The sequence below is a fragment of the Neomonachus schauinslandi genome, chromosome 6, assembly GCF_002201575.2.
Source record: "Neomonachus schauinslandi chromosome 6, ASM220157v2, whole genome shotgun sequence".
Taxonomy (NCBI): domain Eukaryota; kingdom Metazoa; phylum Chordata; class Mammalia; order Carnivora; family Phocidae; genus Neomonachus; species Neomonachus schauinslandi.
The window spans coordinates 135,664,540-135,678,574 of record NC_058408.1 but is presented as its reverse complement, the minus strand read 5'-3'; the positions used below and the strand labels follow the sequence as shown (position 1 = coordinate 135,678,574).

The window sequence follows — 14,035 nt, the reverse complement described above, 5'->3', positions numbered from 1 at the left end:
TGAATGAATGAATGAATGAATCTATCATTCATTGAACTCCTAAGGCCAAGGCATAAAAAAGAACTTTAAGGTGAGTATCTGCTGAGAAGGAAGGCTACGAGGTACTCACAGGTGCTGAGGAAGGAACCCCAGAATCCCCAGCATACCCCGGGGACAGGTGGGGTCGCTGACCCAGGCCAGTCCTCACCAGTCCTCACCCCCTCCATGGGTCACCACCGCTGGGCAGCTCCTAAACTGGGACCAAGCCACAGACATGAGGAGAGCCTAGAGAACTTTGATCAAGAGCCCACCGCATGGTTCCCTGGGGCTCTCTCTCACCTGACTCACCAGGGACGATGGTGTGTGTGTGTGTGTGTGTGTGTGTGTGTGTGTGTGTGTGTCTGTACGCATGCGCACTCTGCCATACTCCTAATTACCCCAACACGTGCCCTCACGTCCACAGAGTGGATGGAAAGAGGGTCTGTGTGTTTCTTCTATGGCTGCCCAGTGACCCATGCAGCTGGACCGTGGACAAACTGCAGGAACCAAGCAGCTGGCCTCCCTTCGGTCTGTCCCTCGAACTGGTAGCACCTGGCCGCTCTCAGGTGCTGGATCCTACCTTGGCTGTTCCTGATCTGTCCCTCTGGCTACAGCCTCTGCCCTTGTCCACCCTGTTCCAAGTCCTGGCACGCTGTCCCCAGGAGCTGCTCCCTTACCCTGACTCTCTCCAGTTCTCACTGCATTCTGGGCAGCCACCGGATGCGGGACTGAGAGTGGTGAAGGCACTGATTCTCTGGGTTGCCCCTGTCCACACACGGTTTGGCAATGGCTGCAGTGACCCTCTGCCCACAGCGCCCACCAGGCCCCCTTCCCACAACTGCAGTTCTAATGGTTTTGGTAACAGCTCCCTCCCCTCACCCCTCCAGGCTGAGGGTGCTCACAGCTCCCACTGTGCACTCCCAAGGGGCTTCACCACCACTTGTGGGCTCCCCTTCAGCTTGCCTGCACCTTGTAAATAGCTCCCTTTTAGTCTCTCTTTACCCGCCTTCTTTGAGTCTCTCTTTACTCGCCTTCTCAGTGCGCCACCTTGTTTTTCTCAGATACAAATTCCAGAGAAGCCCCAAGTTCCCACACATGAACAGTTGGAGAGAGCCTTAAAGGCCAGCTTGGCCTCCCAAACCCTCCTGAACTCTCTGTATTCACATAAATTCCCTCTTCCACGGAGAGCTGCTGCTAAAGAACACACCTGCTAGAGAACCAACGTTGGCCTCTCCAAAATGTCCACGTTCCATCATCCCGTCCTCCTTCTAGCTCAGCTCCATTACCATGGTAGGGAACGGGGATTCCAGCATTGGGGGTGAGGAGGAGGAGCCAAACACAAGTTGGAGAGGGGCCAACTGTAATGAAAATCAATGACACAACACTACACTCCCCTTTAATTCTCTTTGTGACACACACGTTTGCCCTCAACTCCCCTGATGCTTGCACCCCAGGTCCTGGTGAGCAAAATATCCCCATGAAAGAGGTTTTGAACCTGTTCACACACGGAGAGACATGTGCACACACAAACACTTCCACATACACTCCCATACACGTCCACATAGCCCTGCACACATGCATGCATTAAGCATGAGCACTTATTCACACGTACACACATAAAGGTAGAGCCCACATTTGAAAAACACACCAAACTCTCATTTCCACCCCGAGTTTCAGTGAGGCTCATGAGTCTTCTAGCCAGCTATCCGCAAGGACACATCTGGCTTGGCCCTGCCCAGAGTGGCTCACCTAAAGCAGGGACAGAAGGAGAAAGCAGAGCCAGCATTTCATAAAATCTTAAAACAGATCAACAGAAAAGCCCAGTGAGATTTCTTAGCCCAACGTTACCCAACAAGTGTTCCAGCAAACATGATTCCCTGAGCTGCTCTATGAAAAAATAAAATTCTGCAGTCTAGGGAGTTTGGGAAACATAGCCCGCCATATTATCCCCTCTCAGAGAATCCCAAGGCTCTGTGAGGTCCTGAAGAAAAGGTTCCTGCTAAAGGTCATTTCACCCAGTATTTCAGTGATAGATGATAGGTAGACAGATGGACAGAGAGATAGATGGTAAATATGTGAGAGAGGAAGGAAGAGAGTGGGAGAGAGATTGACATTGATTTTGAAGTTAAACTCCATGGAACACACGTTTAAATAACACTGACCTTGGAACAACCATTTTCATAAGAAACAGAGGCTCAGAAAGGGCTTTGCCCAAGGTCACATAGCTAGTAAAAGGCAAAGGTGGGACTAGAACCCGGGCCTCCTAATGCCCAGGTCCACACCCCTTCCAACAGGCCCTGTTCCATTTTTTTATTTAACTCTAACCCCCAGGAGTTCTGGGAATCAAAGAGATCAATGTTATTTTCAAAACTAACCCTGGTGTTTGTGATTGTACTTGGTGACTTCACGTGGCTTCCCTCCCAGGCACACCGTTTGCTGAGGAAGAAGCCCCTTCCTGCACCCCAGATTCCCAGGTCCACTGTGAGGGGTGGCAGGGCCCAGGGCAGAGGCCTGAGGGCCAGGCCTGATGTGCAGTCCTGCCTCCCGCAAGGGCAGGGGCCTGGATACCCGGATCCTGCTACTCTACTTGAGGTGGGGAGGTAGGCTTCCTGACGGGTAAACCCAAATAGGACAAGAGCTCACCGTGCCATCCCCAGGGATGGGGTTGGAGAAATGAGAGCTGAGGTCTGACCTAGGCCTGGGTGCACACGCCTTCCACCGGGCTCGGCTACTAGAACTAGAGCTCTCCTCCTGCCCCTCCTCCCTCAGCCAAGGTCCTGGCACCCTGCCTCCCACATCCTATCCCGAGCTCCCAGCCACAGTGACCTCTCCCTCGCTGCACACTCATGGCCCAGAAGGATGCCCAATGCCCTCAGCGGGCAGGCACCCCCACTACCCCCCGCCACACTGTCACTGGGGTACGGCTGCCTAAGGCTTTCCGCAGGCATAACCTGTCTCCCCACGAAGCCTTGAGGCTTCCAAAGCGCAGGGCAGGCCCTAACTTCAGCTCCCTCCCGCAGGGACAAGTGCTAGGCTCTGCAGGGCGCATGCACAGAAGGAGGAGAACCGCCCTGCGGTGCTGGCGTGCTGCCCGACACGCAGCAGGCGCAGAGGTCCTGGGGTTAATCGGCCACTTCCTCATCCGACAGCAAAATAGAATTCATGTTGGAGATCTGTCACAGGACAGAGAAGCCACGAGGAGGAGTCTTCTGGAGGGACTCTGGGATGCCACCCCATCCATCAGCCTGTGAGGGTCTCGGGTCCCAGAACAGCACAATGTGGGGTGCCGAAGATGTGTGCGGGCATTTCTGGCTCTTGAACTCCGATTCGATTATAGACTCACAGAGAGGGAGAGCCCAAGCGCTTCCCATTCTCCCCTCCAGCCCTTTAGCACAGCAGAAACTGAATAGAGAGAACTGTGGGGAGAAGGCCGTGCCTGTGGCCAGGCTCAGACGGGGCACTACCCCTCCCCAGCTCAAGGTGCCTCCGCAGACTAAATCTGGCAAGACACACTTCAGACCCAAAAGCCAGGGGCTTTTGATACCTCAGCCAAAGTTCCATAAAATAGGAGGTTCAGCTGCAAAGACAGATTCTCCTGGCCTACATCCTCAGGAGGAGATGTGGACAGGAAGCTGTGGGGTGAGACTCATCTCCTGGTCTTTAGGCTAAGATCCCCTTGCCGGCCATTTCTCCTCCTCACGTTCCCCGCCCCCGCCCCGCAGACCTCTGCGGGCTCTTGCTTGAGCCTACAGCTATGAGCAAGCAGCGATGCCCCCTGTGAACTCAGAAACCCAGCCCCCAAGTCGGGGCTCCAGCCCTCGCTCCCCCACCTTCCCCAGCCCCATCCATCTCGGAGGCTTTCTCTGCGGCTGGAATGGGGTGGGGGGCTACACCAGAGGCCCGCACTGTGTGGCACCATCGCTCAGTCTTCTCCCTTTCCCAAGGAGCAGGGCCCCTGGGGGCGAGGGCAAGGCAAACCCCTCCCCAGCAGACGGAGCAGAACAGAGAGTCAACGGCAACAGTGTTTATATCTGCTCCTTTGTCTGGGACACACAGCCCAGTGCCTGAGGGCTTGCCAGGGTGGCCTATTGTCTGGCACTGTTTGCCTTTGGGGCGAGAGGTGCCCTGGAGTGGGAAGAGAGAGGCCCGGTGGGGGTGGGAAGCCGGGCCCAGGACCACACCAGGCAGCCAGCCTTGGTGCCAAAGGCCGTGGCTCATGAAGCCCCTGGGCAAGGAGCCAGGTGCCGCCCACTCTTCTGTCTGCAGGCTCAGATGACAGGACTTGGCAGGAACTTCCCACCTCTCACGAAGACCCCTCAGAACCATTGTCTTCCCTCACCCAGGCCCCTCAGGGCCCCCAGATTGCTTCTCAGGGCTCACTCCGCCACCCCTGCACAGCCACCCTCGCCCCCAACCCAAGGAAGTTAAGGAAGCTAAGAGACACTGCTAGTACTTGCCCAGAGGGGACAGAAACAGCTTGGGGAGAGCTGGGGACCTGCTTCTGGGGCGATGTCCAAAGTCGGTCCGCACGTGTGTTAGAGGCGGCTGGCCTTACAATTCCATCTTCCCCAAACCACCGCCTGTCCTTCGAGTGCTCTCCAACCCAGCTCCTCCACGAGCGGCTCTTCCGTCAGGGCTACGTCTGATCACACGTAAGCACAGAACCACTCCACGTCCTGCCTTAGCTGCTCCTAAACTGAACGAGGCAGCCTGTCACCTGGAGCTGGGGGACCCTGCGCAAGTCACTTCCTCTTTGATGAAGAGGGGCCAGATTCCTGGATCTCTAAGAGCCCTTTCAGCTTCGAAGTCACAGAACCAGAACCCCAGGGCGAGGATCTGAAGCCCTCCTAGACAGCAGAGTGGAACCTGATACTATAGGGATGCAACAGGAAGGAGTCTGCCTTCGGCCAGAGACAATTCAAGCCACCAACCACTACGCGGTTCGATGCAGGCGTCTCTACCACACTTTGTGCATAGACCACACTCTGAGCTATATACCACACGCTGCATATTATCACACTGTAAGGTGTGATACACATTTTGAAGTATATTCCACACTTTGGGGTATACACACACTTCAGGGCATACAGACACTTTGCAGCATGTAACACTTTGTGTAGATCTACACACTTGGGCTATATCCCATACTTCGTGTATCTACCACACTCTGTGTAGAGACTTCCCTGCTGGGAGCATTCCCTAGTGTTAATGGGACTCTGGCAAGGCTCTGAGGTTGAGTGCAGACCCTGGAGCCAGATAAAGTTGGGTATGATGCATTTCCACCACTTGTTAACCTTGAACAAATCACTTGCCCTCTGAGACTCCGTTTCTTCACCTGTACAAAGGAGATAATAATAGTACCTACCTCATAGGACCTGGGGGGAAGATTAAATGAAGCAGAGCCTATAATGGGCTCACCATAGCGACTGGCACACAAGAAACACCTGGTAAAGGGCACCTGGGTGGCTCAGTTAAGCTTCAGATTAATGTCCTCTGGAGTCATATCAGGGTCGTGAGCTCCAACCGGAGTTGAGCCCCTCGTGGAGCCCCTCCTCTGCTTCCACTTGGAGCCCTGCGATGGGCTCAGCAAGGGCTCTGCTTCTGGCTGGGCTCGCTGGGAGTCTGCTGCTCTCCCTCTCCCTCTGCCCCCCCCCCATTGCACGCATGCGCGCGCTCTCACGCCCTAAAACAAATCTTTAAAAAAAAGAAACGTGGTAAATGGTAGCCTTGCCATTGCTCACACTTTCAAAGGTGAGTGTTTTATAATGTAACGTACTGTTTAATTTAAAATTTTTAATTGGAAAAATATATATATATATATATTCGGATGTTCCCGTAAAGCTTTGGAAACTCAGATAACAGACAGAACCATTTAATTCATATTTATTTCACATTTGATCTGTAAACTTTTTATTAAAAAAAATCCACTGTCATTAGCAATGTGTGCTGCCATTAGTTTGTCTTTAGTGAAATAAGAGCGCAGGCCTTAAAGAGTCTCTGTCTAAAACGTGTAGAAACTCCGATGTAAACACGAGGTGTCCGCCCTCTTCCCTTGATTTTGGGAGTTCATCAATGACATGATCTCAACCAGAAAAGCAGGGGGGAAAGGACAATACTTTGATACCTAAGAGCTCCCGGGACAGGAACTGTACAGTTTGGCAGGCTCATTTGTCTTTTCGAACTGTTTACCTTGGGCAAATTGTATCAGGTTTGCTTCTTCCACATAATTTCCACTCCTCCATCTAAAAACAGCAGCTAAAAGATTTCTTGCAGTCAGCACTTTTGGAGAAGGAGGGGCAGGTGCACAAACATACAAGAGAGAAACATACATATTCTTCAAGCAGTGGCCCTGGAGAGAGGGAAGGTGGGAGAGAGGGAGGGAGGGACCCAGGAAAGAGATACTTTTAAAGTGAGTTACTGGGGTGAAGGGTGCATCAGAGGATAATGGCTTTATACACAGGGCTGCTGCAAGGCAGAAAGGTTCATTTACTTCTGTCTTGGTCCCTCCTTGTAATATTTACATAGGAAAAGGCAATTATGCTGTTAGGCACAGGAAAAAAATGGACAGAAATCTTTTCCCCCTCAGGAAATCTCAAAGCAGGTCCAGGCCCCAGGGACAGTCACCAGTTGCTGGTGAAAAGGACACAGAAGGAGGTAATGACACCAGAAAAGGACTTACTTTGCAAAGGGGCTTGGCCTGAACCGAAGACAATGTGTCTGCCTCAAAGGCATCTCCAACAGCATCAAAAGCCCAGACATCGGGGACCCTAGCGTGTACTATCAAAAATAGTGTATATTTACAGTGGGCGATGGGAGGATGGGCAGGGCTGCCCTGAGCATTTGTTTAAAAACAGAGTTAGGGGAAGGGGGAGAGCAATTAGCTGGGGCTGGGTAACCCCATCCGTTAATCCTTTGTGAGCCGTACCCTCTGGGGTCCGTTCAGTGCTTGCTTGCTCTGATCTGCATTGACAGCTGGACTCAGGGGAGGTGAAAATACCTTTAGGAAGCAATACTCAGTAGGGGACTCCCAAGAACCCAGGAAGATCGCGCCAAGTCACAAGGGGCCCCAGCAACAACTGGGGGACCTGCGGCCCTCCCAGCCAGTTCTTTTCCCTGGGGGCGGGGGGTGGGGGTGGGGGAAGCAGAGGCCCACAGGAGGCCACAGGGCAAGGCCTGGCCAGGAAACACCGAGTAGGCAGGACCCGGGTTTCAGTGTGCTGGGACTGCAGAGACGAGCCCCTCGATCCCCGCCGACTGCAGTGGGCGCCAGTCTGTTCGCGGGTCGCGGACCGGGCGCTCACACGATCCGTTTCCTGTCCCCCCGGCAAAGGATCTTCTTGAAGGCCCGGCGGAAGTCGTGGTTGAAGATGGTGTAGATGACCGGGTTCAGCGAGCTGTTGCAGTAGCCGAACCAGAAGAAGAACTTGAAAAGCGTGCGCGGCACGGAGCAGCCCACGGCCGTGAGCGTGTAAGTGAAGAAGAAGGGGAACCAGCACACCACGAACACGCCGATGACCACGGCCAGCACGAACGTGAAGCGCTTCTCGCGGTTCTGCCGCCCGCGCCAGCGCGACGCCTTGGCGCCCCCGCCACGCTCCGCCCCGGGCCCCGCCGCCGACGCCCCGGGCCCTGTGGCCCCCGGCCCGCGCCGCGGCAGGCTGTCCCCGGGCTTCACCTGGCTCGCCCGGGCCTTGCCCTTGGCCCGGGGGCCGCGCTCCGACCTGCGGGGCCCCGGGGGCCGCTCGGCGTGCTCGGACGACGAGCTCTCCTCCAGGTCCAGCGCGTCAGCGTCGCGCGGCCCGGCCGGCGCGGGCTCTCCGGGGGCACCGTTGAGCTGGGCGGGCAGCGGCTCGGGCTCGGCGCCCACCGGGCCCACGCCGCGCTCCGGGCCCAGGCCGTTGGGCCTGCGCTCTGCGCCCCCCGGCGGCGCGGCGGCGGCGTCCGGCCCCCGGCGGCTGGGCGGCACGCGGGTGCGGCGCTTGGCAATCTGGTAGATGCGCACGTAGACCAGGATCATGATGAGGCAGGGAGCGAAGAAGGAGCCGATGCACGACGAGATGACGTACCACTTCTGGTCGTTGATCTCGCAGCGCGGCTCGGCCGGCTGCTGGCCGCCGCTGCCGCCCTTCTTCTCGATGGAGATGAGCGGCGGGAAGGAGATGACGGCCGAGATGACCCACACGGTGACGATGATGGCCTTGATGCGGCGCGGCGTGCGCTTCAGGTTGTACTCGATGGCCTGCGTGATGGACCAGTAGCGATCCAGGCTGATGGCGCACAGGTGCACGATGGACGAGGTGCAGAAGAGCACGTCGAGCGCCAGGTAGATCTCACACCACGCCTTGCCGAAATACCAGTAGCCCATGACCTCGTTGGCCAGCGAGAAAGGGATGACGAGCGTGGCCACCAGGATGTCGGCCGAGGCCAGAGACACCAGGAAGAGGTTCTGGGGCGCCTTCAGCGCGCGGCTTGTGAACACCGCGATGATGACAAGCACGTTGCCGAACACCGTGAGAAGCATGAGCAGGCCGGCCAGGCACACCAGAGTCAGCGTCACCTGCAGGGAGTAAGGGGTGGCCCGGGCGCCGCGCCCTGGCGCCTCGGTCCCGTTCCAGCTCGCGTTGCCCGCGTCCGGCTGCAGGGAGCCCATGGGCGCGAAGCTGCCCTCGGCCAGCGGCTGCTCCTGGCGGAACATGAACGCGGGTGCCCGCTTGCCTGGCCTGCTGCCTGCTGCCAGCTGCCTTCTGGCCCTGCGCCAGTGGGTCCTCCTCTTCCTCCCGCGCCCCGCTCGCCCTGCCGCGCCTTACATGGGGAGGGGGCCGCAGGGACGCCGGCCCGAGCTGCCGGGGGGTGGGGGCTGGGGGGCGCTAGCAGCCCATGGGCCCGGCTCCCGCGAACGGCGCCCGGCCTGCGCTTGTGGCCCTCGTGGTGGGCGCCTTCTCCTGCCCAGCTCAGCACAAGTTTTATTTCTAAGCGGCGGGAGAGAGTAGGTCGAGCCGATGCGGAAAGGGAGATTGATTCTTCAAGAAGGGAGAACAGAAATCATCGGTGGCCTGATCACTTGGAGGGATGACAGAAAATTTAAAATCTATCTCTATCTTGACTCTTGAGCCTGAGCGAAAGCAAGAGGTCTTACCGTGTGCGGGGCCCGCCCCCACCCCGGGAGGCAGCCGAAGGGCGCCGATGCGGGCCTGGGGTCCTAGGTCTGTCTTCTTACATCCCCGAAGCAGCGATTACCGACTCCCTCGCTTTCCCCCAGACGCGGCGGTGCCGGCCGGGCCCGGGCTGGGGCTGGGGTGCGGACTCTGCCGCCTCTCCCGAAGCGCCGCCGGACTTCCAAAGTTGCGTGCCCAGCTGGGGCTGGGGCTCAGCGCGCGGAGCTCGGGGGCGGCGGCGGGGCGAGCCGTGTGCGGGCAGCATGAAGACGCCCCCGTCCTCAGGTGGGCCGGGGCAGGTGGGCGATCGGCCCTCCCGGAGCCGCGGCCGAGGCACAGGGTCTCCTGGGCGTTGGCCCGGCGAGCGGCGGGCGCTGAGTGCAGCCGGACGGGCCGGGGTCCGAGGGCAGCGTGAGTTGGGGCAGGAACGCAGGGCTAGGGGAAGAAGGTGCTGGGGGTGGCCGGGCGGCGGCGCGCCGGCTGCAGGGCGTCTGCAGCGAAGCCCGGGCCGCTGCTGCTCCGCCGCGCTCACCGTGGACTGGTTTTATAGCCCCAGGATCAAGCTGGCGTTGCCGAGCAGCCGGCGTCAGCCCCCACGTGGGAAACCGACCCTCCCCCGCCCCTTGCGCCTCCCCTCCGCGGGTCTAGCGCCCGCGCCCCGTGTGGGACCTTGGGGAGCGCTGGCCCCCTGGCCGGACGGGCTCTTTGGAGAGGCGGGTTCCTGGAGCGAGGGGTTTAAAGAGCGTGCCCGGGGAGTGGGAGCGGCCCTGCTGGGAATTGGCCGGGCAGCTCCGGGCCGGCCCAGCAGAAAGCAGCGGGCCCCGGGGAGGGCCCCCATCGAGCTGGGTCCTGGGAGGGAAAAGAGTTGGGGACCCTGGCCCGAATCGGGAGCAGCATCCACCGGTACCAGTAGCATCCGAAGCAGCCTGGTCCTGGCGGCGAGGAGAGTGGGGTGCTGGTGAGAAGGAAGGCACGCGTTCGCCTCGAACCCCCCGGGGCGGAATTGGGAAGTACCCCCCGGGGAGCGGGACCCGCCCAAGGCCAGAGCTCCGCTCCGGGGAGAGGAGGCCACGTGTGGTCTGAACCACAGAGGAGTGTGCGGGACACGGGCGGCCGGGGTCCGGACCGCGCCCCCTTCCACGGCGGTGAGGAGGGGTCGCGGAGGCGGCGGCTACGCGCCACGACTGAGCGAGGGTGCACTGACACCTGCTGGCAGCTCGTCGTCACGGCGGCCACGCCGGGCGCTTGCTTCCGCCTCTGCAGTCCTTTGCCTACAGCGCCTTCTCCTATTTCAGGACAAGTTTGGGTCCGAGCTCAGGAAAGGAGAAGCCAGATTTTAAATTGCACTTTGTCACGTTGCAGAAATCTTCCTAAAGCATACACGTTGTGTGTCGGGAGTGGGAGTTCGCCTGAGAAAGTCACGTTGGGAAGGGCTCAGCCGGCCATCCGAGCCCGGGACTGGCATCTCATCCTGGCCAAGGCACGGCCCACCGTTCGCTCAGATCCCAGAGGCCTGGAGGCTCCCCTAATGATGGCCCAGTTCTAGCCCGCTATGAACCATTTTGTCTTTGTGGAGGCAGGAAAGCTGGACTCCACCCCCCCCCCCGCCCCCATTCCAGATGCATACACACCGTCTTTTAGTTAAGGAGGGGGCTGCTGGTCAAAAGAGGAGAGAATCTTTTCCATGTTCTTTCTGACGGGAATAGCATGCAGCGAGGTGAATGGCTAGTTTTTCTGGGCATGCTGGTTGCCCTACAATAGATCTCGACAACTGCTAGAGTACCAGCTTGTATTATGCTATCTGCAGGTTTCAAATCGGCAGGCGGTTTAAGGGTAAGCCCAGGAGCATAGGATCTGTTAACAGGAGAGATTCACAGAGAAATTAAAGAAAAGTCGCCTTATTGAAGGACCCGATAAAGCAGAATACCTTATGCAATCACCTAAGCTGGAAGTTCAAGATCCAGCAGATCACCTCTCTGCAAAGCAGGGTGCAGGCTCAGGTCTGGCTCCGGGATCGGGATGAATGCAGGGCGGTGAGCATCACATTCAGCCCCAGCTGATGTCTACAGCCAGTACCAGTGATACAGTTATTGAAGTAGCCTCTTTGGATGCACATAGGAGGACTGTATTTTTTCAAAGTACTTCACAGATCTCTCGTTTGACTTCAGTACTTTTATCTCCCAATCTCTGATCCAGTTGGGTGACCTCTACCAGTCTTAATTCCGAGGAGCCAGAAAGCTCTTTTCTGGAGGATCTAAAGGAAGCTGAGAAGACAGAATTTGCTCCCTCTGTTGAGCTCATCACTTCCCATCTTCTGCTCAAATCTTGGCTCTGAGTCTCCTGGCAGGGGGCAGAAACATGGCACAGACTCGGTTGCCCAGGTGAATACACTTATTTTTGCACAGCAACCAGGAGCCCCTAACTTCAAGTATGAATGATGAGAGAGACAAAAATCCAAGGTGGAGGCAGTCTGGGGCTCGAGGTGTTGTTCACAGAACTTAGGGAGGGAGTCCTAGACGGGCAGGGCTGCGCATCTCCCCATCCGCTGCGAACACGCAGCTGTTCTCCCAGTCTCATTTCAGAAGCAAGAAGGAAAGTGAAAACCCAGGCCGAAGCACTTTCCTTTCTTGGATCTCTGCTGCTAGCCTGCGTATGACACCTCTTGTCACATTTTCTGAACGCTTCCCAAACAGCCAGTCAGTTCCTTAATTCCTGGGTTCGGAGTCTCTTCTACTAAAATGAAAACAGGTCTTTCAAGGAACTAAGGTCTCTGAGACCAGCATACAACACTTAGGGGCTTTAGCGAAGTACCTCGTATGATCCTGTCCCGGGCTGTGTCCAGAGCCCTTCACCTGCAGAGTTCTTCTCCTTCTTCTTGTACATGAACCTTATCACCAGAGGCTCTGCCTCCTTAGTTTGACACAAAGGGTCAGTCTATCTGAGCTTACAAAGCTAAGTGGGCACCATAATTTTTTGCTAGAAGATAGAGTGCTGTGCTAGCTGAATGAGTCAGCCTGAGCAGAGAGAAGGCCACAAAGACAGTACTTCTTAACCAGGCCTGTATAGAAGCACTGCCCGGGAAGGTCAAAGACACTTACCAGGGCTCCACGGCACAATTATGATTCATCAGGTCTTGGGTGGGATGTAGCATGTGTATTTGAAAAGGTTGTTTGGCAGGTGCTAACAAGCACACTCAAGACTCACTGCCCTAAGCAATACATCTCTGGGGCAGGAGTGAGGAGCAACTGTCTTGGTGGGGACAGGGAGGGAGCGGCCAAACGCCCTGAGGATTTTCAGCAAGCCAACCTGAGCTACGACAATGTGCTCCAGATTGAGGATCACTGCCCTGGTGGGCCAAAGGGACAGCCAAGGTGGGTATCACAATCCTCAGGGATCTGAGGCAGAACAGGTGAGAGCCACTGCAATATGGAGGTTGACTTTCGTGGCTTGAGGAGTCACCTCTGGGCATACAAGTGGGGATCCATCATTATTGCTACTATTAATAAAAATAAATACTGTTTATTAGCACTAACCCCATACCAGGCACAATGCTGAGCAGTTTATGTACTATATACATTTTATATAATTCCCCAAAACAACCCTATAGTGTAGATATGACCTGCCTTTGCAGCTGGGGAAAACAAGGCGCAGAGAGAGAGGCTAAGTAGGGTATTCAGCTAACAAGTAGCAGGGCCACATCTGGACCCGAGGTTTCCTGATTTTAAGCCCATTGAGCTTTCTAACTGCCTTTCTGTGGATGTCTGTCCTCTACCACACTGACAAAAGGAAACCTGCAAGAGATTCATCAGAAATGAGAGTGTTGACGAGCTGTCAGATCCTCCCTATATCCTTTTCCTCCCCCAATCCATTGTGTGGCTGCCAGAGTGGGACATATAGGGCCAGACGTGTTCCTTCATTCCACATCTGATGCTACCGCATGGGAGGAAGCATCAAGTATGCTCTACACAAGACTGAGCATTTTCCCATGGCCAGCCTGATGGAGAGCCAACACCACAGTATTGATTATGTCCTCCCCTTGATGGAAGTCACAGCTCCCTCTCATGGGCGCCCCTACATATTTCTTTCATGGCTCGGGTGGACTTCCATTGCACTAGCTCCCCTGTTCACTTATAGATAGTATAGTAAGGGGAAAGGACTGTTCTGTTCATCTTTGTACTTCTAGAACATACCTAAAACAGGCTTTCTAGAAATCAAATTTCTGGAACCTACCCCTTGGAGATTCAACAGGACTATGGTAGGACTTGTATTTTTAACAAACACCTGAGTAATCCAATAAATACCAAAATGTAAGACACACTGGCATAGATATTTGATAAATATGTGTGTGATGAATGCATGAAAGAATTAGTGAATGAATGGATACTACTTTCGATTAAGGTATCCAAGAAGGAAGAGGCCCAGAAGAAGGTGCCTAAAATGGCTAGCACTTCATTCCAAAATCAGGAATTAGTTGAGGCATCTTAACTAGTTCAGAGATAGAAGATTCTCTCATATTCTATTTATCTATCCATCTATCTCTGTCTCTCTTATTATCTCTTAAAAAAATGTAAGTAATGAGAGATGTTCTACTTAAAACTATCAGCTAGGCAATTTACCAATAAATGAAAGTAGCTTAAGCTAAATAATCTGTTTGTCCTGTAATTACATCTGTAATTAAAGGGTCAGGCAACACCAAAATGTACCTTGACTTCATCTAAAGGGAGTGAGGGAACTGGGCAGGAGATGTTATTAATAGTTTACTTTTTCTTTTCCTCCCTCCCTCCCTCCCTCCCTCCCTTCCTCTCTTCCTTCCTTTTCCTTCCTTCCTTCCTTCCTTCCTTCCTTCCTTCCTTCCTTCCTTC

At 55.6% G+C, this 14,035-nt stretch overlaps 1 protein-coding gene across 1 annotated transcript; it reads right to left on the bottom strand.

Moving 5' to 3' along the window:
- Window positions 1–6,274: 6,274 nt before the first annotated feature.
- Window positions 6,275–8,940, bottom strand: ADRA2A (adrenoceptor alpha 2A). Its single transcript, XM_021699900.2, has one exon. It carries the CDS (start codon window positions 8,711–8,713, stop codon window positions 7,316–7,318), a length of 1,398 nt encoding a protein of 465 aa, XP_021555575.2. The 5' UTR covers window positions 8,714–8,940; the 3' UTR covers window positions 6,275–7,315.
- Between the last annotated feature and the right edge of the window lie 5,095 nt (window positions 8,941–14,035).